Source organism: Aquarana catesbeiana, linkage group LG05, assembly GCF_042186555.1.
Source record: "Aquarana catesbeiana isolate 2022-GZ linkage group LG05, ASM4218655v1, whole genome shotgun sequence".
Lineage (NCBI taxonomy): Eukaryota > Metazoa > Chordata > Amphibia > Anura > Ranidae > Aquarana > Aquarana catesbeiana.
Window position 1 is genome coordinate 638,432,010 of NC_133328.1, and position 22,832 is coordinate 638,454,841.

Sequence of the window (22,832 nt, forward strand, 5' to 3'; positions counted from 1 at the left end):
GGTGCCATGTTGAACTTCCAGTAACCAGTATGAGAGAGTGAGAGCGATAACCTCAAATTTAACACACCTGCTCCCCATTCACATCTGAGACCTTGTAACACTAACGAGTCACATAACACCGGGAGGAAAAATGGCTAATTGGGCAAATTTGGACATTTTCACTTAGGGGTGTACTCACTTTTGTTGCCAGCGGTTTCAAATGGAAAGTGGAGGAGCGCAAGGTCTTTAACATCCACCAGCTCTGTGATGTCATCATGGAGGAGTGGAAGAGGACTCTGGTGGCAACCTGTGAAGCTCTGGTGAGCTCCATGCCCAAGAGGGTTAAGGCAGTGCTGGAAAATAATGGTGGCCACACAAAATATTGACACTTTGGGCCCAATTTGGACATTTTCACTTAGGGGTACTCACGTTTGTACTCACTTTTGTTGCCAGCGGTTTAGACAATAATAGCAGAAAATTTACACTGTTATACAAGCTGTACACTGACTACTTTACATTGTAGCAAAGTGTCATTTCTTCAGTGTTGTCACATGAAAAGATAGAATAAAATATTTACAAAAATGTGAGGGGTGTACTCACTTTTGTGAGATACTGTATGACTGCAAACTTTGTAGGGATGGTGGAAACCCCTCCTACAGATATTTGGCAGTGGACGGTGTCAGTAGGGCAGTGGGGGGTGTCCACTGCTTATCAGTGCAGCCTATCAGTCCACATATGCATAACCTCATCAGTGCAGCTCATCAGTGCCGCCTTAGTGCAGCCTCATCAACGCCCACAAGTGCAGCCTCATAACTGCAGCTTATCTGTGCCCATCAGTGCTGTCTTATCAGTGCAGCCTCATCAATGTCCATCAGTGCTGCCTTAATGCAGCCTCATCAGTACCCACCAGTGCAGCTTATCAGTGCCCATAAAAGCAACCTTATCAGTGCCCCTCAGTGCATCCTATTAGTGCCCATCAGTGCAGCCTATCTGTGCCCATCAGTGCAACCTGTGCCCAAGCTGTCTCATCTGTGTCCACAAGGGCAACCTATCTGTGCCCATATGTGCTTTCTCATTTGTGCCCACAAGTGAAGCCTATTTGTGCCCATAAGTGTTGTCTAATCTGTGCCCATAAGTGCTGTCTCATCAGTGCAAATCTGTGCCCATAAGGGCTGTCTCATCAGTGCCCATCTGTGCCCATAAGTGCTGTCGCATCAATGCCCATCTGTGCCAATAAGGGCTGTCTCATCAGTGCCCATCTGTGCCCATAAGGGCTGTCTCATCTGTGCCCATAAGGGCTGTCTCATCTGTGCCCATAAGTGCCGTCTCATCAGTGCCCATTTGTGCAGCATGGATCCTTACGAGAAACCGGTTGGTTGACAGAGCGGGAATCTCAGGCTGTGACAGATCTTGTATATGAAACACACCGCTCACCATACAGTCCCCCCTCCCAGGTTGGCATTGTGAAAGACAGCACACTGGTCCAATGCCGGTCTGGGAGTTCTTTCTTATTTCATACACTTTCTCTCACTGTTGTCATGGGCACTTCATCTACAGGAGCTGGGGGACCGTTATTTTGTGCTAGCTGGCCTTCTTCGTAGAGGTTCATTGCAATTTTTTTTCGGTTTTAAAGTTTTCAGTGTCTGCGCACATTTTCATACTGCGCTTCCTGGTGCCATTCCAGGGGATTGCCTTTGCAGTGTCTGGCTTCCCTCCCCTCCACCTCTCCCCGGGTGAAATATGTGCACCATTGGGTGGTTTTATCCAGCTGTCTTATTTATCCTTTTTTGAAAGACCCGTGAATTCAGTTAAATCTACTACTCCACTGAACATGTGTGGAGATCCATAGAACTATTCTACCAATTTGTAAGTCAGATTTTCTTTCTCTCCCCCTCCTTTTTTTTTTTTTTAAATGTTTTCCCTTCCCCCCCCCCTCTTAACAAGTTTGTCTCTAATTTCAGTTACCCATATGTACCTCACCTGAGGAAGCGAGAGTTATCTTGTGAAACGCGTAGAGAATCAGTACTTAAGGATTCACTCACCCCATGGAATTTTTATTCTGATTTTAGTAACAATGGCTATTTGTGTACATATACTTTGTAATGGTATGTGCTCTAAATATTTTTAAATGTATGAAGTATTTGTTCTATGTCATAATACATTTTTGTACATTTTAGAATTGGTTGCGCCTCGTCAAAATCCTGTGGGCAGTTTCCTTTTGTGTATGTATATTTTGGGACTGAGACGCACCCATGCCCTATACATGCCAGCTCATTTTAGAAATAGTGCCCCATCATTGGTGTCAGTGGGAGGAATAGTGCCCCATCATTGGTGTCAGTGGGAGGAATAGTGCCCCATCATTGATGTCAGCGAGAGTAATAGTATCCCAAAAATGGTGTCAGTGGGAGGGATAGTGCCCCATCATTGGTGTCAGCGAGAGGAATAGTGCCCCATAGTTGGTGTCAGTGGGAGGAATAGTGCCCCATCATTGGTGTCAGTGGGAGGACTAGTGTCCCAACATTGGTGTCAGTGGGAGGAATAGTGCCCCATCATTGGTGTCAATGAGAGGAATAGTGCCCCATAGTTTGTGTCAGTGGGAGGAATAGTGCCACATCATTGGTGTCAGCGAGAGGAATAGTGCCCCAAGGGCTGGAAAAAGGTTAGCAAAGACACACATCTGGCCCCAGTTTGGAGACCACTGAGGTAGGCAATACTTATCTGAGGCAGAGATTGCTCATTGCTCAAGAAAACCCCTAGAAAACTCTGGAGGGACCTTCAAGGAACCCCTAGCAACCTCTGGAGGGGCCCTCAAGTAACCCCTCGCAACCTCTGGAGGGGCCCTCAAGGAACCACTAGCAATCTCTGGAGGAACCCCTAGCAACCTCTGGAGGAACCCTAGGGTTCCATGGAAACCTGGTTGAGAAACCCTGGTCCATCAAGTTAGGAAATTCTGATCCACAACTGATATCTTTATAATTAAAATGAACTGACACCTAACGGAGACCCATACAAAGAAAACACAGGGCTTTCATTGCTGAACTCTACAATACATATGGAGATCAGGAGTTCTAATTTCATTGGGATTTCAACGTTTTCATGTTTAATTAGAAGGTATTAAAGGCCAGAGACAGCCAGGCAACTAAGTTTCAGAGGGTGGTTAGCATAGCAGCCTCCCCGTTTCTCTCAGTACCAGTAAGCTCAGTATTTGATGATGGAGAGACGTGGGTGTTGTGACAAGTAGCTGCCACCCCTCTCAAAAGCACTGTGAAAAGCCTGCTGAATCTTCTTGCAATGCAGCACACAGAATCCAGTTTAAAGGTAAGTTGTGATTTTTCCTTGGTGGCTTTATTAGCCATTCACTGCTACTGAGGTTTCTGTTTATACAATCAGTTCAGTTCTTACCTCCGGGCTGAGGAGTACAGCACTGAGCCACAACCAGGAACCCGAACATAAGTAGGGCCACAAGGAGAGTCATTCTGGAGATGACAGAGGAAAATGAGGTATTACAATGAGCGAGACTTCATGTGAAAGAAAATAGACAAAAAGAACAATAAGGACAATAGACACACCAAGAGAGAACATACAGTATACTACAAATTGTGATGTAGCACCCTGATGTTTAGGCAGGGATGCTCTTAGATTTAGTTGCCAGGTGGTAGTTGCCTCAGCCAATTGTTAGGAGATCAAATGATTTCACCCTAATTCTGGAATTGCTGCACATCTCTCTAGGTGGCTGGGTACCTGGTGACATTAGATAAGATAAGGGCATTGCAAGGACAGATTAGAAATGAATGGGGTGTCTCAGCCAATGGGCAGGGATTTTCTTGAATCCCTTGGCCTGCTGGGAGAGTCTATTTATTTGGGTTGGGTCAGGTGATCAGGGTCACCTGACAGGTCAGGTGCCACCTTGACAGCTGTCTGGGTGGACATGTGTTGTGCTGCCCCGGGTTGCTAGGCCGGAAGCCTGAGGCCTATCCCATCTGAATGCTAGGCTGTCTGAGGGCCTATCCAGAAGCAAGAGAGCAGTGTAGAGTTGGGACTGAAGTCCAACCAGAAGTGACGGTTCTGCCGGCCGGAGAACCTTTTGTGGTGGGAGGTAGAGGGGAAGCTGTCAGCACTAAGGGACCATCCACCTTATTAACAGGGACCACAGTGAGTAACTGAAGCAAGTACCAGGGCAGTATTCTCACCAACCGGGGATGGGAAAGAATTAGAAAACTTCAGCAGGAGCCAAGCCAGGTACTGAGCAGGCCAGTGGGGTGACGCTTGAGGAGTATCTGTTTGTGCCAAGCTAGGAACCCAGCAGGGACGCGGGGGTGATGCTTGAGGAAGATACTGTGTGACAAGATTGGAAGAGCTCAGGGGATCCAGTGGCAGTGGATCAGCAAGTCTAGTGAGAGAGACTGGGAGCTCAATTGAGTGAAGTTCTACAAGAGGAGATTGTAGAGGAAGTGAAGAAGTTCATTACAACTTGTGTTGGAAACTGTTACACGACTTGTTGTGGAGTTGTGGAGTCCTGCTGGATGCCTTTCCCTGCATGGCTGTCTGCCTGTAGAGATATCGGAGTCTGCCAATTAACATTGCAACTCCTAAAGGTGTGCTGGCCCTAACCCTCTCTCCCACAGTTCTGTTTAAGAGACAATGAATCTCTTTGCATTCAAGAAGTGTCTGGCGCCCATTAATCTACCTTGTGCATTTCTCGCTGTCGTCAGTAGGTGTCACTGGTACCACAGGCCCGTATGAGAATTACAACTAGGTTGAACTATGAATAATTCTTCTTCTTCCAGAACAGCCCAGTAGGAGGTTCCAGGCCGCTGTGCATTCTGGGAAAGGGGTATTTATTTTGGCGGTGCCATGTGCTCTCTCTCTCTTACCTCTGGACCTCCTGTCCTGAGGATGTGCTGCTGCAAGTTCTGCAAGTAGGCCCCTTACTGGAGAGAGCCAGGATGAAGGTTGGTCTCTCAGGAGGGCCCGGTGACTCGTTTGGAGGACGCACCTACCCCTAAACTGCGCCTAAAGTGTTGCTGGATGGCTTCAGACACTGTGAAGCTGGATCTAAATCTACAAATCAAATCCTATTTGCTGTATCGCCGGGTCGGCTTAAAGGTTCTGATGCTGTCAAGCTGTTCTACAATCTAAAGTTAAATAGCTACTGGCTGCTAAGTCTGTGAGAGAGGCTTATCCAGGAGTTCTATTGGCTGCTAGGTCTGCGAGAGAGGCCTATCCAGGTATCCAAGATCTGCTAAGAGAGGAAGCTGTTTGTTTCTGTATCCAAGGAGTCTGTAAGTGATCTGCAAATGGTATCTGAAACCTCCCCTAACCCCCTCTCCTACTACTTCTTTCAAGTTCCCTATTAAAGCATTGAAAATATCTAAAGTGACTGGCACCCAAATTCTGTTCTAAACTCCCCATTATAGCCATGGACTCAGCCCTGTGTTGAATGTTAGCTCGCTCCCTGCCTCTGGTGGAGGCAGGGAGCCATGATGGATCCTTCCCTCCAGTAGACCCAGGGGGGTGCTACACATGTGTGGCTTTATCTGTAAGTCATATGCAGATCAAAAGTTTGTGAGGCTACATATACCTCATACTATAGATCAGCCTCTCTTAACCTTTTCAACACAGAGGAACCCTTGAAATAACTTTCCAGTCTCATGGACTACCTGCTAAAAATGACTATTACTACAACTCATAATACATTGGTGATGGTCAGTGGGAAGAATGTTCCTTACATTGGTGATCAGTGAGAAGAATGCTCCTTACACTGGAGGTCAGTGGGAAAAATGTTCCTTACATTGGTGATCAGTGGGAAGAATGTTCCTTACATTGGTGGTCAGTGAGAAGAATGTTCCTCACATTGGTGATCAGTGAGAAGAATGCTCCTTACACTGGAGGTCAGTGGGAAAAATGTTCCTTACATTGGTGATCAGTGGGAAGAATGTTCCTTACATTGGTGGTCAGTGAGAAGAATGTTCCTTACATTGGTGATCAGTGGGAAGAATGTTCCTTACATTAGTGATCAGTGGGAAGAATGTTCCTTATTTTGGTGATCAATGGGAAGAATGTTCCTTACATTGGTGATCAGTGGGAAGAATGCCCCTTACATTGGTGATCAGTGGGAAGAATGTACCTTACATTGGTGGTCAGTGAGAAGAATGTTCCTTACATTGGTGATCAGTGAGAAGAATGCTCCTTACATTGGAGGCCAGTGGGAAGAATGCTCCTTACATTGGTGATCAGTGGGAAGAATGCTCCTTACATTGGTGATCAGTGGGAAGAATGTTCCTTACATTAATGATCAGTGGGAAGAATGTTCCTTACATTGGTGATCAGTGAGAAGAATGTTCCTTACATTGGTGATCAGTGGGAAGAATGTTCCTTACATTAGTGATCAGTGGGAAGAATGTTCCTTACATTGGTGATCAGTGAGAAGAATGCTCCTTACATTGGTGATCAGTGGGAAGAATGTTCCTTACATTAGTGATCAGTGGGAAGAATGTCCCTTACATTGGTGATCAGTGAGAAGAATGTTCCTTACATTGGTGATCAGTGAGAAGAATGCTCCTTACATTGGTGATCAGTGGGAAGAATGTTCCTTACATTAGTGATCAGTGGGAAGAATGTCCCTTACATTGGTGATCAGTGAGAAGAATGTTCCTTACATTGGTGATCAGTGAGAAGAATGTTCCTTACATTGGTGATCAGTTGGAAGAATGTTCCTTACATTGGTGATCAGTGGGAAGAATATTCCTTACATTGGTGATCAGTTGGAAGAATGTTCCTTACATTGGTGATCAGTGGGAAGAATGTTCCTTACATTGGAGGTCAGTGGGAAGAATGCTCCTTACATTGGTGATCAGTGGGAAGAATGCCCCTTACATTGGTGATCAGTGAGAAGAATGCTCCTTACATTGGAGGTCAGTGGGAAGAATGCTTCTTACATTGGTGATCAGTGGGAACAATGTTCCTTATGTAGCAAACTCTTTATTTACCCCCGAAGGAGCTGCTAATAATTTTCTTCAGTGTTCGTCATAGGGGTACTTATCACTTGCTCAATTGAAACATTGGCTCCGACACTTATGCCGCGTACACACGAGCGGACTTTATGGCAGACTTTGCTTGGCGGACTTTACGCCGGACTTTATGACAGACTTTCCGAATGAACGGACTTGCCTACACACAATCCACCAAAGTCCGTCGAATTCGTACATGATGACGTACGACCGGACTAAAACAAGGAAGTTCATAGCCAGTAGCCAATAGCTGCCCTAGCGTGGCTTTTTATCCATCGAACTAGCATACAGACGAGCGGACTTTTCGACCGGACTCGAGTCCGTCGGATAGATTTAAAACATGTTTCAAATCTAAGTCCGTCCAACTTTTGAGCAAACAAAGTCCACTGGAGCCCACACATGATCGAATTGTCCGACGAAATCCCGTCCGCCGGGCAAAGTCTGCCATAAAGTCCGCTCGTGTGTATGCGGCATTAGTCCCTTTTTCCAAGTTTTATTAAAGAACAAAAATATGCAATAGTAAGGTAGAAGGTGAAAAGGGATTCAGGTACCTTGGATCTTGTGGTTTGAGGTAATTTCTATATCCAGCGAATAGCACTTCCACAGCTGGATTCAACAACCACTGGATAGGTCTCTCTCACCGACCTAGCAGCCGATGTGATGCTCGAACATGGTTTCTGCCACAGACCTTACAATCTTGAATGAACTGATTGCTGTGCTTGATCCCAGATGCAAGAGTCCTCCCCTGGTCACTGCAATCCCTTGCTTCTTCCCGCAGGCCAGACAGCAAAGAGACCATCCTACGGACCAGTAGGCCACTAAAACTCTGATTCTTCTTCTAGTACCAGGGCCTTGGGTCCGCCAACCTCAAGGCAGAACTTTAAGCAACTGCAGTTCCCCAGGCCAGGAGGGCCATGAGGTCAGGAAGCGCCAACCCCTTCCACACGGTGTCTGTCCCTTAAATACCCCTGCCCAGAATGCCCGGCGGATGAACCACTCCCACCGAATAGTTTCTGAGCAAAGAGTATTCAATATGTTCAATCAGACTGTATTTACAACATCCACCAATAGTGACAGCACCACCCATGGTCGGATGGAAATCTGCACAGTCCAGCCAAACTGGTACAGAAACCATTACATTTAGGTAATAATAAGCTGAGCCAAACTGTAGCTTCAACTAACTTAAATTTCAAAAGAACAGCGTCTGCTCTTCAGGAGCAGGGCGCTACATACTCCCCCCACCGCAATAAACTCTGTCCCCATCGTCGAAAAAAGCAAAATTTTAACTCTCAATCCTGAGAGTCAAATACCTGAATCCCAACATTTGAGTTGAAAGAAGAGAAAGAGTAAAGCAACAACACATTAAATGATTTACAACATCACACATGAATTAGAAAGTACAGCAAGACTCTCCCATGACAGCTGTGTGAAGTTGGCACCCCATGTTTGTAAAACCTGAATAAAAATATACCATTCGTTTGTGCCGCGTTTGTGCCGCAAAAATGAGCGTTTGTGCCGGTTCGGTTTCTGAGATATTAAACATTCAATTTAATGCAAGCCCCGCCCACTTTGCACCCCATGTCCCTGAATTTTAAAAACAAACGCGCCATTCGTTTGTGCCGCGTTTGTGCTGGTTTGTGCCGCAAAAATAAACGTTTGTGCCGCTTTGGTTGCGGAGATATTGTGCGTTATAGTTGCTGTAACCCCGCCCATTTTGCACCCCATGTTCCTGAATTTTAAAAACAAACGCACCATTCGTTTGTGACGCGTTTGTGCTGGTTTGTGCCGCAAAAATAAACGTTTGTGCCGCTTTGGTTGCGGAGATATTGTGCGTTATAGTTGCTGTAACCCTGCCCATTTTGCACCCCATGTTCCTGAATTTTAAAAACAAACGTGCCATTTGTTTGTGCCGCGTTTGTGCTGGTTTGTGCCGCAAAAATAAACGTTTGTGCCGCTTTGGTTGCGGAGATATTGTGCGTTATAGTTGCTGTAACCCCGCCCATTTTGCACCCCATGTTCCTGAATTTTAAAAACAAATGCGCCATTCGTTTGTGCTGCGTTTGTGCTGGTTTGTGCCACAAAAATAAATGTTTGTGCCGCTTTGGTTGCGGAGATATTGTGCGTTATAGTTGCTGTAACCCCGCCCATTTTGCACCCCATGTTCCTGAATTTTAAAAACAAACGTGCCATTCGTTTGTGCCGCGTTTGTGCTGGTTTGTGCCGCAAAAATAAAAGTTTGTGCCGCTTTGGTTGCGGAGATATTGTGCGTTATAGTTGCTGTAACCCCGCCCACTTTGCACCCCATGTGCCTGAATTTTAAAAACAAACGCGCCATTCGTTTGTGCCGCGTTTGTGCTGGTTTGTGCCGCAAAAATAAACGTTTGTGCCGCTTTGGTTGCGGAGATATTGTGCGTTATAGTTGCTGTAACCCCGCCCATTTTGCACCCCATGTTCCTGAATTTTAAAAACAAACATGCCATTCGTTTGTGCCGCGTTTGTGCTGGTTTGTGCCGCAAAAATAAATGTTTGTGCCGCTTTGGTTGCGGAGATATTGTGCGTTATAGTTGCTGTAACCCTGCCCATTTTGCACCCCATGTTCCTGAATTTTAAAAACAAACGTGCCATTTGTTTGTGCCACGTTTGTGCTGGTTTGTGCCGCAAAAATAAACGTTTGTGCCGCTTTGGTTGCGGAGATATTGTGCGTTATAGTTGCTGTAACCCCGCCCATTTTGCACCCCATGTTCCTGAATTTTAAAAACAAACGTGCCATTCGTTTGTGCCGCGTTTGTGCTGGTTTGTGCCGCAAAAATAAAAGTTTGTGCCGCTTTGGTTGCGGAGATATTGTGCGTTATAGTTGCTGTAACCCCGCCCACTTTGCACCCCATGTTCCTGAATTTTAAAAACAAACGCGCCATTCGTTTGTGCCGCGTTTGTGCTGGTTTGTGCCGCAAAAATAAACGTTTGTGCCGCTTTGGTTGCGGAGATATTGTGCGTTATAGTTGCTGTAACCCCGCCCATTTTGCACCCCATGTTCCTGAATTTTAAAAACAAACACGCCATTCGTTTGTGCCGCGTTTGTGCTGGTTTGTGCCGCAAAAATAAATGTTTGTGCCGCTTTGGTTGCGGAGATATTGTGCGTTATAGTTGCTGTAACCCTGCCCATTTTGCACCCCATGTTCCTGAATTTTAAAAACAAACGTGCCATTCGTTTGTGCCGCGTTTGTGCTGGTTTGTGCCGCAAAAATAAAACTTTGTGCCGCTTTGGTTGCGGAGATATTGTGCGTTATAGTTGCTGCAACCCCACCCACTTTGCACCCCATATCCCTGAATTTTAAAAACAAACGTGCCATTCGTTTGTGCCGCGTTTGTGCTGGTTTGTGCCGCAAAAATAAATGTTTGTGCCGCTTTGGTTGCGGAGATATTGTGCGTTATAGTTGCTGCAACCCCGCCCACATTGCACCCCATGTTCCTGAATTTTAAAAACAAACACGCCATTTGTTTGTGCCGGGTTTATGCTGGTTTGTGTCGTAAAAATAAACGTTTGTGCAGCTTTGGTTGCGGAGATATTGTGCGTTATATGTTGTCAAACCACATTGACTTTACACCTTGTTATTAAAGCTTACATACAGAACCTAAACTTAGCTTGGGTTTCCTTAATGTAAAGCTCCTCCCACTGTACTGGCACTGCACTTCATATTGTGCCCTGAAAAAGGCACCTCTGCCGGGTTAGCCCCCCCATATCAAAATTTTTGAAAAAATCTTATGCAGTTTGTTAGATCTTTGTTAGATCAGGTTAGATCAACCGTTGTTTGCGTTAGATCTCACACAGAAGAAGCGATATTAACAGTTATTTGCTGGGGGGGCTAACCCATCATCAGCCCCCCCTTATCAAAAAATTGACCAAACAGTTAGCTATTTTGGAAGCAATTTGTTGGATCCGGTATGATCAAGTGTTTTTATCGTTAGATCTCACATAATTGGAGACTGATTAAGTGATTAATGTGGGGGGGCTGGCCCCCCCTTATCAAATTTTCGGCCCAAAAATCATTCAGGCTAATAGATATTCGTTAGATCCGGTAAGATCAAGTGGTTTTAAAGTTAGATCTCACATCATTTCAGAGATATTCCACATCAAAATAGAGATATTAGGTGGTACATATGGACGGGTTAGCCCCCCCCTATCAAATTTTCGGGCCAAAAATCATTCAAGCTAATAGATATTGGTTAGATCCGGTAAGATCAAGTGGTTTTAACGTTAGATCTCACATCATTTCAGAGATATTCCACATCAAAATATCGATATTAGGTGGTACATATGGACGGGCTGGCCCCCCCTTATATTCAGCGCAATGAAAATCACACCCAACTTTTGCTGCGGCGCAAAAACTTTTCCTCAGCTGCGGGGGCCCAACTTATGATCCTGCACACAAGCCCACTGCTTTCAGAAAATACCCTGACCTGAGCTCATCATTGCACATCCATTCCAGATGCTCGTATGTGACATCACATACATCCCATACATCACATACATCACATACAAGCACGTGGGCTGGATGCGAGAGGTGAATCAGCAGGATGAGTGTGCCAGGACAAGTAGATGTGTCTCATCTCTGCTTCCTTTTACCACTCTGCATATCACACATATCATAGATGAGAAGAGGGTACATTGGTGGGAAAAATGAGCAGGAGGGGTTTAGATGTGGGACAGAAGAACAGGAGGGTACAGCCGTGGGGCAGATGTGCAGGGGGGGTTCAGTTTTGGTGCAGATGAGAAGGAGGTTCAGTGGTGGGACAGAAAAGCAGGGGGGGTAGAACAGTGGGGCAAATGTGAAAGGAGGTGTATTGGTGGGACAGATGAGCAGGAGGTTACAGTGGTGGGGCAGGAGAACAGGGGGAACATAGGTGGGGCAGAAGAGCAGGGGGTACAGAGGTGAAACAGATGTGCAGGAGGTACATTAGTAAGGCAGATGAAAAAGTGGGTTACAGTGGTAGGGCAGATGAGAAGGTGATTCAGTAGTAGACAGAAGAACATGGGAATATGGCGGTGGAGCAAATGTGCAGAGAGGTACAGTGGTGGGGCAGATGAGAAAAATGGTACATTGATGGGGTAGATGAGCAGGGGGGTTACAGTGGTGGGGCAGAAGAGCAAGGGGGTACAGTGGTGGTGCAGATGTGCAGAAGGTGCAGTGGTGGGAGGGATGCAAAGGGGGTTCAGCAGTGGGACAGAAAAGCAGGGGGGTACAGTGATGGGGCAGATGAGTGGGGGAGGGGTTTAGTGTTGGGCCAGATGAAAAGGGGGTTACAGTGGTGGGAAAATGAGCAGGAGGGGTTCAGTGTTGGGGCAGATGAGAAGGGGGTTTAGCGGTGGGACAGAAGAGCAGGGGGGTACAGCAGTGGGGCAGATGTGAAAGGAGGTGCATTGGTGGACAGATGAGCAGGGGGTTACAGTGGTTGGGCAGAAGAGCAGGGAGAACAGAGGTGGGGCAGATGTACAGGGGGGTACAGTGGCGGGGCAGAGGAGAAAGGAGGTACATTAGTGGTACAGATGAGCAGGGGGAACAGAGGTGAGACAGATGTGCAGGAGGTACAGTGATGGGGCAGAAGAGAAAGGGGGTTACAGTGGTGGGGCAGATGAGAAAGGGGGTTACAGAGGTGGGCAGATGAGAAAGGGGGTTTCAGTGGTGGGGCAGATGAGAAAGGGGGTTACAGAGGTGGGGCAGATGAGAAAGGGGGTTACAGTGGTGGGGCAGATGAGAAAGGGGGTTACAGAGGTGGGGAAGATGAGCAGGGGGAACAGAGGTGGGACAGATGTGAGGGAGGTACAGTGGTGGGGCAGATGAGAAAGGGGTTTACAGTGGTGGGGCAGATGAGAAAGGGGGTTAGAGAGGTGGGACAGATGAGAAAGGGGGTTACAGTGGTGGGGCAGATGAGCAGATAAGTTCAGTGTTAGGACAGATGAGAAGATGGTTCAGCAGTGAGACAGAAGAGCATGGGGGTACGGTGGTGGGGCAGATTTGCAGGGGGTTACAGTGGTGGGGCAGTTGAGCAGGGGGGTACAGTGGTGGGGCAGATGTGCAGGGGGTTACAGTGGTGGGGCAGTTGAGCAGGGGGGTACAGTGGTGGGGCAGATTTGCAGGTGATACAGTGATCTGAGGTGTGAAGGTGTATGAATTGGGGTTGATCTGAGGCGTGAGAGTGCAGGATGTTAATTTCTCACTACTAAAGTAGTTTACAGCATTTACTTTATAAAAAATCCTTTTCGTGATTGAGATTGATTGTGAAGTTGACTTTTTTTGTTATAAAATCGGCATGCTCAATTTCTTTGAAAACATTTTTCGGCACACTGCTCAAAAGGCTGCTTACCTCCTGGCCTATCAGTTTTTATTAAAGATGGAAAATGGGCTGTGGAGCAAGACCCACTGTCGCCCAAAACTATTTTCTCATTTTCAATAATCAAAGAAGGTAAGGAAAAAAGGATGGAATAGGTAAGAGGAGAGAAGGGGGGGGGGGGGAGTTAGGCTAGGGGGGTGAAATGGCATTGGTTCAGGATAACTATGGTGAACGGGCTCTGGAACTTATCTGTGACATTAAGTCCCAAGAAGGGCAGTACCCTCTGCGGAAACGACAAACTGGTTCCATAGTCCCCAAGTGTTAGAGTATTTTTGATGTTGGTGTTGTGCAGTGAGTACTAGGCCTTCCATCTCATTTGGAATGGAGTTTTTATAGAGTTTGGCTCAGATGGAGGAGACATGTAGCAGGAAAAAGCTGGATCACCAGGAACCTTGTATTCCGTAAATTTTTGCGTGGTTTATCTGTCTCCCAGAAGTGAATCAATTTAGGGCACGACCAAAATATGTGAAGTAGTGTTCCTCCATCCCCCTGGCATCTCCAACATTGGTCAGTAGTTGCAGGGTGAGGTACCACCTTGTTAACAGTTTATAGTTGGTCTCTTTAATTTTCGTACAAACCGATGATTTCAACGAAAATCTGAGGACATGTCGTATCTGAGCAGATGTAAATGTACGCCCCAGCTTACTTTCCCATTTGTTCAAGAACGGTAAGTGTGGTTGTTCAGCCGGACAGTTCAAGAGGGCGTATGTTTTGGATAGAGCCTGTGGAAGGGAACACTCTTTGGAACAGTATGCTTCAAAGGACGTCAGGGGACGATTAAATCCCTGTGGATTAGGCAAAGTATTGAGAAAGTGTTGTAATTGTAGCGCTGTCCACAAGGAAAGTTTGAAGGGCTCATTAGCACTAGGGATGAGCTTCGTGTTCGAGTCGAACCCATGTTCGACTCGAACATCGGCTGTTCGATCGTTCGCCGAATTGCGAACGTTATGGGCCGTTCGCGCTAAATTCGTGTGGCGCGTCACGGCCCATAATTCACTGCGGCATCGCAGTGCATTGCTGGCTGATGATTGGCCAAGCATGCACTATGACCCGCATGCTTGGCCAATCACAGCGCCGTCAGTAGAGAGAGCTGTAATTGGCCAAAGCCAGGGTGGCTTTGGCCAATTATGGCTCAGGGGATTTAGTACACACCCCACACTATATAAGGCCGCCTGCACGGCGGCCCTGTGTAGTGTGTGTTCCGGTGTGCTGAGAGATAGAGAGAGAGAGAGACAGTGTCATTTGATTTGAGTTAGATAGATTAGGCAGAACAGTCAGTCAGTTAGCTGCACTTACAGTGTATTGTGTATATATATGCATCCCAGGTGTTGCATATATATATATACACTGTATTCAGTTTAGCTAGATCCGTTCCTGTTATCTTCTATCTAGACTATTTACATTTAATGCAGTGCGTCCTGCTCACAGTGTTCAGCTAGATCCGTTCCTGCTATTTACATTTAGTGCAGTGCGTCCTGCTCACAGTGTTCAGCTAGATCCGTTCCTGTTATCTTCTAGACTATTTACATTTAGTGCAGTGCGTCCTGCTCACAGTGTTCAGCTAGATCCGTTCCTGTTATCTTCTAGACTATTTACATTTAGTGCAGTGCGTCCTGCTCACAGTGTTCAGCTAGATCCGTTCCTGCAATTTACATTTAGTGCAGTGCGTCCTGCTCACAGTGTTCAGCTAGATCCGTTCCTGCTATTTACATTTAGTGCAGTGCGTCCTGCTCACAGTGTTCAGCTAGATCCGTTCCTGTTATTTACATTTAGTGCAGTGCGTCCTGCTCACAGTGTTCAGCTAGATCCGTTCCTGCTATTTACATTTAGTGCAGTGCGTCCTGCTCACAGTGTTCAGCTAGATCCGTTCCTGCTATTTACATTTAGTGCAGTGCGTCCTGCTCACAGTGTTCAGCTAGATCCGTTCCTGCTATTTACATTTAGTGCAGTGCGTCCTGCTCACAGTGTTCAGCTAGATCCGTTCCTGTTATCTTCTAGACTATTTACATTTAGTGCAGTGCGTCCTGCTCACAGTGTTCAGCTAGATCCGTTCCTGTTATCTTCCTACTGACAGGCAGGCTTGTCTGGTTACAGTATATAAAGCTACCTGAAGAAAATTACAGGTGTTCTATTTGATCCTATTAGTACCACGGTCAGGCAGCTAGACTATTTACATTTAGTACAGTGCGTCCTGCTCACAGTGTTCAGCTAGATCCGTTCCTGTTATCTTCCTACTGACAGGCAGGCTTGTCTGGTTACAGTATATAAAGCTACCTGAAGAAAATTACAGGTGTTCTATTTGATCCTATTAGTTCCACGGTCAGGCAGCTAGACTATTTACATTTAGTACAGTGCGTCCTGCTCACAGTGTACAGCTAGATCCGTTCCTGTTATCTTCCTACTGACAGGCAGGCTTGTCTGGTTACAGTATATAAAGCTACCTGAAGAAAATTACAGGTGTTCTATTTGATCCTATTAGTACCACGGTCAGGCAGCTAGACTATTTACATTTAGTACAGTGCGTCCTGCTCACAGTGTTCAGCTAGATCCGTTCCTGTTATCTTCCTACTGACAGGCAGGCTTGTCTGGTTACAGTATATAAAGCTACTTGAAGAAAATCACAGGTGTTCTATCCCAGCTTAGTGCAGCTACAGGCCATTAGTATGTCTGGAAGGCCAAGAAGGAGAGGCAGACAGTCACAAGCCAATAAGAGAGGGCAAGCAGGCTCTGTGTCTAGTGCTGGTCGTGGAGACGGTGCATCCTCATCAGCACGTGGCCATGGGACACGCTTGGCCTTTTTTTTGGCAGCTGGCCGTGTTGAGCCGCAACATGCGGAAGACTTGGTCGAGTGGATGACCAAGCCGTCCTCATCCTCCTCATTCTCTCTCACCCATGCCCAGGGTGCTTTGTCTGGCAAAGCAGCGGCCTCTTCCCTCAGCTCAATGTCATCAGTGACTCCTTCCCTAGCTCCACCATGTCCTCATGAGGATTCCCTCGAACTGTTTGACCACAGTGTTGGGTACATGCTCCAGGAGGATGCCCAGCGTTTGGAAGGCTCTGATGACGATACTGAGCTCGATGAAGGCAGTAACATGAGCACGGACAGAGGGGGTGCCCAAGAAGGACAGCAATCTGGCAGTCATGCTCCCCCTGCTGCAGCATACTGCCAGGTTTGCTCCAGTGATGAGGAGGGAGGGGATGATGAGGTCACTGACTCAACGTGGGTGCCTGATAGGAGAGAGGAGGAGGAGGAGGAGGAGGAGGAGGAGGAGGCGGCGGCACATCACCAACGAGGCAGGATGCCCTCCAGGGGCCAGCCTAAGGGCAGCACATTGACTGCATCACACCCCAAAGCTCCACATGTGCAGGGCGCTGCAGTCTCTGCGCGTTATTCAAAAAGTTCTTTGGTGTGGGCCTTTTTTGAGACGAGTGCATCAGATCGCACCGCTGCTATTTGCAACATATGTCTCAAGCGTATCTCGCGTGGCCAAAACATCTCCCGCTTGGGTACCACATGCTTGACCAGACATATGTTGACCTGCCATGCAGTTCGTTGGCAAGCGTATCTAAAAGACCCACACCAAAGAACAAAGAGGATCTCTCCTTGCTCCTCATCAGCTGAGATTTCCAACCCCACTAGACCTTCAGTCCTCTCTGAGACCTGCAGTGAGAGGAATGAAGGTGTAGAATTAGGTGTGTCACAGCCAAGTACTTGTGGGCAATCTGCTTTTGGTACACCGACGTCAGATTGTACCAGGCAAATTTCCCTGCCCCAGCTGCTGCACCGCCGAAAGAAGTTTGCTCCCAGCCATCCACATGCCCAGCGGTTGAATGCTAGCTTGGCAAAATTGCTAGCACTTCAACTGCTGCCTTTTCAGTTGGTAGACTCTGCCCCCTTCCGTGAGTTTGTGGAATGTGCGGTTCCTCAGTGGCAGGTACCCAAACGCCACTTTTTCTCACGGAAGGCGATTCCGGCTCTCTACCGGCATGTGGAAGGCAATGTCCATGCCTCGCTGGACAGGGCGGTCAGCGGTAAGGTGCATATTACCGCTGACTCATGGTCCAGCAGGCATGGACAGGGACGTTACCTAAGTTTCACGGCGCATTGGGTGACTCTGCTGGCAGCTGGGAAGGATGCAGGACAAGGTGCAGTAGTGTTGGAGGTTGTTCCGCCACCACGCCTCCAAAATGCTGATTGTGACACACCTCTCTCCTCCACCCCCTCCTCTTCTTCTTCCTCCATGGCCTCTTCCTTGGAACCAGCGGTGCTCCGTAGGCGTTCAAGGGGCTACGCAAGTACGCAGGCCAAAAGATGCCATGCGGTGCTTGAGCTGGTGTGCTTGGGGGACAGGAGCCACACTGGGGCAGAGGTTTTGTCAGCTCTGCAGGGGCAGGTTCAGAGGTGGTTGACGCCACGCCAACTTAAGGCAGGAATGGTGGTTTGCGACAATGGCACCAACCTCCTCTCTGCCCTCCAACAGGGACAAATGACCCATGTGCCCTGTTTGGCTCACGTCCTTAACTTGGTGGTGCAGCGGTTCTTGGGCAGGTACCCAGGCTTACAGGATGTCCTGAGGCAGGCCAGGAAAGTCTGTGTGCATTTCCGCCGGTCATATAATGCCAGTGCTCGGCTGACGGACCTCCAAAAGGAGTTTAACCTGCCCAAGAACCGCCTAATCTGTGACATGCCCACCAGGTGGAACTCAACGTTGGCCATGCTGCAGCGGCTGCACACGCAGCAGAGGGCCATCAATGAGTACCTGTGCGACTATGGCACCAGGACAGGGTCAGGGGAGCTTGGTTTTTTTTCCCCACGCCAGTGGGCCATGATCAGGGATGCATGCACTGTCCTGTCACCATTCGAGGAGGCCACGAGGATGGTGAGCAGTGACAGTGCATGCATCAGTGACACTGTCCCCCTTGTCCACCTGTTGGAGCACACGCTGCGTGGAATAATGGACAGGGCACTTGAGGCAGAACAGAGGCAGGAAGAGGAGGACTTCCTTAGCTCTCAAGGCCCCCTTTATCCAGACAGTGTTCCTGCGTGCCCGCCGATCACACAGGAAGAGGACGAGGAGGAAGAGGAGGAGGAGGAAGATTGTGTCAGTATGGAGGTGGAGCCTGGCACTCAGCATCAGCAGCAGTCTTTAAGGGATCAGTCCCAAGAAACACATGGACTTGTACGTGGCTGGGAGGAGGTGGCTGCGGACCATGTCGTTCTTAGTGACCCAGAGGACTCCGGACCGAATGCCTCAGCAAACCTACGCTGCATGGCCTCCCTGATCCTGCAAAGCCTGCGTAAGGATCCTCGTATTCGTGGTATCAAGGAGAAGGATCAATACTGGCTGGCAACCCTCCTTGATCCACGTTACAAGGGTAAGGTTGCGGACCTTATCTTGCCATCGCAGAGGGAGCAGAGGATGAAACATCTTCGGGAGGCCTTGCAGAAAGGTCTGTGCAACGCGTTCCCAGAGACTGGGAGGTTACAAACTCCTGTTTCTGGACAACGTGTTGCTGAGGCTTCGGTCAGTCAAAGAAGGAGCGGTGGAGAAGGTGGCCGTCTGACCGATGCGTTCAGACAATTTTTTGGTCCGCAGCCCCAAGGTATGATCGGTTCCAGCAACCATCGCCAGCGTCTGTTTTACATGGTGCAGGAATACCTAGGGGCAAGATCAGACTTGGACACCTTTCCCACCGAAAATCCTCTGGGTTACTGGGTCTTGAGGATGGATCACTGGCCAGAGCTTGCACAGTATGCAATTGAGCTACTGGCCTGTCCTGCATCCAGCGTTCTTTCGGAACACACATTCAGTGCTGCTGGAGGCGTGGTAACCGATCACAGGGTGCGTCTGTCCACCGACTCGGTCGATCGGCTGACCTTCATAAAAATGAATGAGTCTTGGATCACCACCAGCTACCAAGCACCTGATGCTGATGTAACCGAATAATTTTTTTTGAAATCTCAGATCCCTTCAAAGACTGCCTATGCTGATGCTGAGTGACTATCCCTGAGTAATTATCCTCTTCCTCCTCAATCATCACGCTGATAGCTTGTAAGAACATTTTTAGTTCTGGGCGCCACCACCAGTGCCTAAGGCACAATTTTTCAGCCCCTGTTTAACAGGGGCGTGTAATTACAATTTTTGATGTAATACTTTGCAGCAGGGCTCGTTCCTGCATTCCAACTAGAGTGTCTGTGAGGGGTTGCAGTGTTGTGGCACCAGCACCAGTGCCTAAGGCCCAATTTTTCTGCCCCTGTCTAACAGGGGCGTGTAATTACAATTTTTGATGCAATACTTTGCAGCAGGGCTCGTTCCTGCGTTCCAACTAGAATGTCTGTGAGGGGTTGCAGTGTTGTGGCACCAGCACCAGTGCCTAAGGCCCAATTTTTCTGCCCCTGTCTAACAGGGGCGTGTAATTACAATTTTTGATGCAATACTTTGCAGCAGGGCTCGTTCCTGCGTTCCAACTAGAGTGTCTGTGAGGGATTGCAGTGTTGTGGCACCAGCACCAGTGCCTAAGGCCCAATTTTTCTGCCCCTGTCTAACAGGGGCGTGTAATTACAATTTTTGAAGCAATACTTTGCAGCAGGGCTCGTTCCTGCGTTCCAACTAGAGTGTCTGTGAGGGGTTGCAGTGTTGTGGCACCAGCACCAGTGCCTAAGGCCCAATTTTTCTGCCCCTGTCTAACAGGGGCGTGTAATTACAATTTTTGAAGCAATACTTTGCAGCAGGGCTCGTTCCTGCGTTCCAACTAGAGTGTCTGTGAGGGGTTGCAGTGTTGTGGCACCAGCACCAGTGCCTAAGGCCTAATTTTTCAGCTCCTGTTCAACAGGGGCATGTAATTACAATTCTTGATCTAATATTTCACAGCAGGGCCCTGTGAGGGCTTACAGTGTTGTGGCCACAGCAATACCTAAGGCCCAAATTTCTGCTGAGTATATAGGGCAGGACCCTACTTTCAAACATCTAACTTACAAATGACTCCTACTTGCAAACGGAAGGAGACAACAGGAAGTGAGATGAAATCTACCCCTAGGAAGGGAAATTCTCTCCTGTAAGAGTTAATATGGGAAAACAATTTCTCCTTTCCACTGATGCTTTCCAATCCTTGTTCCACAAAAAAACCCAAATTTTCCAAAAACATTTTTCATTGGGACAAAAAAGTGAGGTGAAATCTTCTGAAGAGGAGGAAAGACAGCAAAACAAATGTCACAGGGGTGATAACCCTTCCCTATGTTTTCCAAAAAGCTTAGAAAAGATTTTTTGGCTGGAGCTAAACACGTTAAAAATGTTCAAAATTGCAAACAGATTCTACTTAACAACAAACCTACAGTCCCTGTCTTGTTTGCACTGCTGTTCAGAGTATATAGGGCCTGGTGGCCCCACACCTTTCCTTATTTTAATTTGGGTGCGGGGTTCCCCTTAATATCCATACAAGACCCAAAGGGCCTGGTAATGGACTGGGGGGTACCCATGCCGTTTGTCTCACTGATTTTCATCCATATTGCCATGACCCGACATGACATTAAACCCGCAAGCAGTTTTAAATGAGATTTTTTCCTTTAAAAATGACATTTGGTGCAGGGACTGTTCTAAACATGGGAAACACGCGTCACTTTACAGGCATACTATAGACACCCCCCAGGTACGATATTTAAAGGAATATTTCACTTTTTTTTTTTACTTTAAGCATCATTAAAATCACTGCTCCCGAAAAAACGGCCGTTTTTAAAAGTTTTTTTTGCATTGATACATGTCCCCTGGGGTAGGACCCGGGTCCCCAAACCCTTTTTAGGACAATACCATGCAAATTAGCCTTTAAAATGAGCACTTTTGATTTCGAACGTTCGAGTCCCATAGACGTCAATGGGGTTCTAACGTTCGTGCGAACTTTCGGTCCGTTCGCGGGTTCTGGTGCGAACCGAACCGGGGGGTGTTCGGCTCATCCCTAATTAGCACTACTGTGGAAGGCCATTGGCCTCCCGTTAGGAAGTGGGATGCCTGGACCCTACCTGTTTGGCTTAGGGTCCGAAACATTTGCGGTTCCAGACCAGGGAGGAACCACGGTTTTTCTATGATAGGGAGCAATGGGGAATCAGGGAAGAAAGCCGGTTCTGTGTGCTGACCTGGGAGCATATGCGGAGTGTCGTACCCATTATGGGGTGTGACTTCAGCACAGGCGGTAGTTGGTCATAGCACCCCAGAGCCCCTGGCAGCAGAATGTCAGTCTAGGCCTGTTCCAGTTGTGCCCACAATTTAGAGCAGCGATGCCAAAATTTATTAATTTTAAGCTACCGCCACAGGGGCCTAACTTCTCATATAAAATAACGAATTGTTATGTATTTATCATAGATTAAATAAAACATCTCACTGATCAAACTGCAACAAGCTTTTATCCCTACTTACATTGCGATTATTACTGATTTCTGCCATGTGCATGCTAGGTTTAATGCAATAATAACTTCATCTAACAATTAACTACTAACTTGGATGTTGTTATTGGCAAAGAATATGAAATCTCTGAAATGATGTGAGATCTTACGTTAAAACCTCTTGATCTTACCGGATCTAACGAATATCTATTAGCATGAATGATTTTTGGGCCGAAAATTTGATAAGGGGGGGCTAACCCGTCCATATGTACCACCTAATATCTCTATTTTGATGTGGAATATCTCTGAAATGATGTGAGATCTAACGTTAAAACCTCTTGATCTTACCGGATCTAACGAATATCTATTAGCCTGAATGATTTTTGGGCCGAAAATTTGATAAGGGGGGGCCAGCCCCCCCACATTAATCACTTAATCAGTCTCTAATTATGTGAGATCTAACGTTAAAAACACTTGATCATACCGGATCTAACAAATTGCTTCCAAAATAGCTAACTGTTTGGTCAATTTTTTGATAAGGGGGGGCTGATGACGAGTTAGCCCCCCCAGCAATAACTGTTAATATCGCTTCTTCTGTGTGAGATCTAACGCAAACAACGGTTGATCTAACCTGATCTAACAAAGATCTAACAAACTGCATAAGATTTTTTCAAAAATTTTGATATGGGGGGGCTAACCCGGCAGAGGTGCCTTTTTCAGGGCACAATATGAAGTGCAGTGCCAGTACAGTGGGAGGAGCTTTACATTAAGGAAACCCAAGCTGAGTTTAGGTTCTGTATGTAAGCTTTAATAACAAGGTGTAAAGTCAATGTGGTTTGACAACATATAACGCACAATATCTCCGCAACCAAAGCTGCACAAACGTTTATTTTTACGACACAAACCAGCATAAACCCGGCACAAACAAATGGCGCGTTTGTTTTTAAAATTCAGGAACATGGGGTGCAATGTGGGCGGGGTTGCAGCAACTATAACGCACAATATCTCCGCAACCAAAGCGGCACAAACGTTTATTTTTGCGGCACAAACCAGCACAAACGCGGCACAAACGAATGGCA

At 47.2% G+C, this 22,832-nt stretch overlaps 1 protein-coding gene across 1 annotated transcript in view; it reads right to left on the reverse strand.

The window, feature by feature from the left end:
* Positions 1–3,454, reverse strand: part of LOC141146121 (uncharacterized) — a 132,151-nt gene extending 128,697 nt beyond the window's left edge. The window contains exon 1 of the mRNA XM_073632875.1: positions 3,382–3,454. Within this exon, the coding sequence (XP_073488976.1) occupies positions 3,382–3,454 (73 nt within the window). The remainder of the gene's footprint in view (positions 1–3,381) is intronic.
* Positions 3,455–22,832: the final 19,378 nt, after the last annotated feature.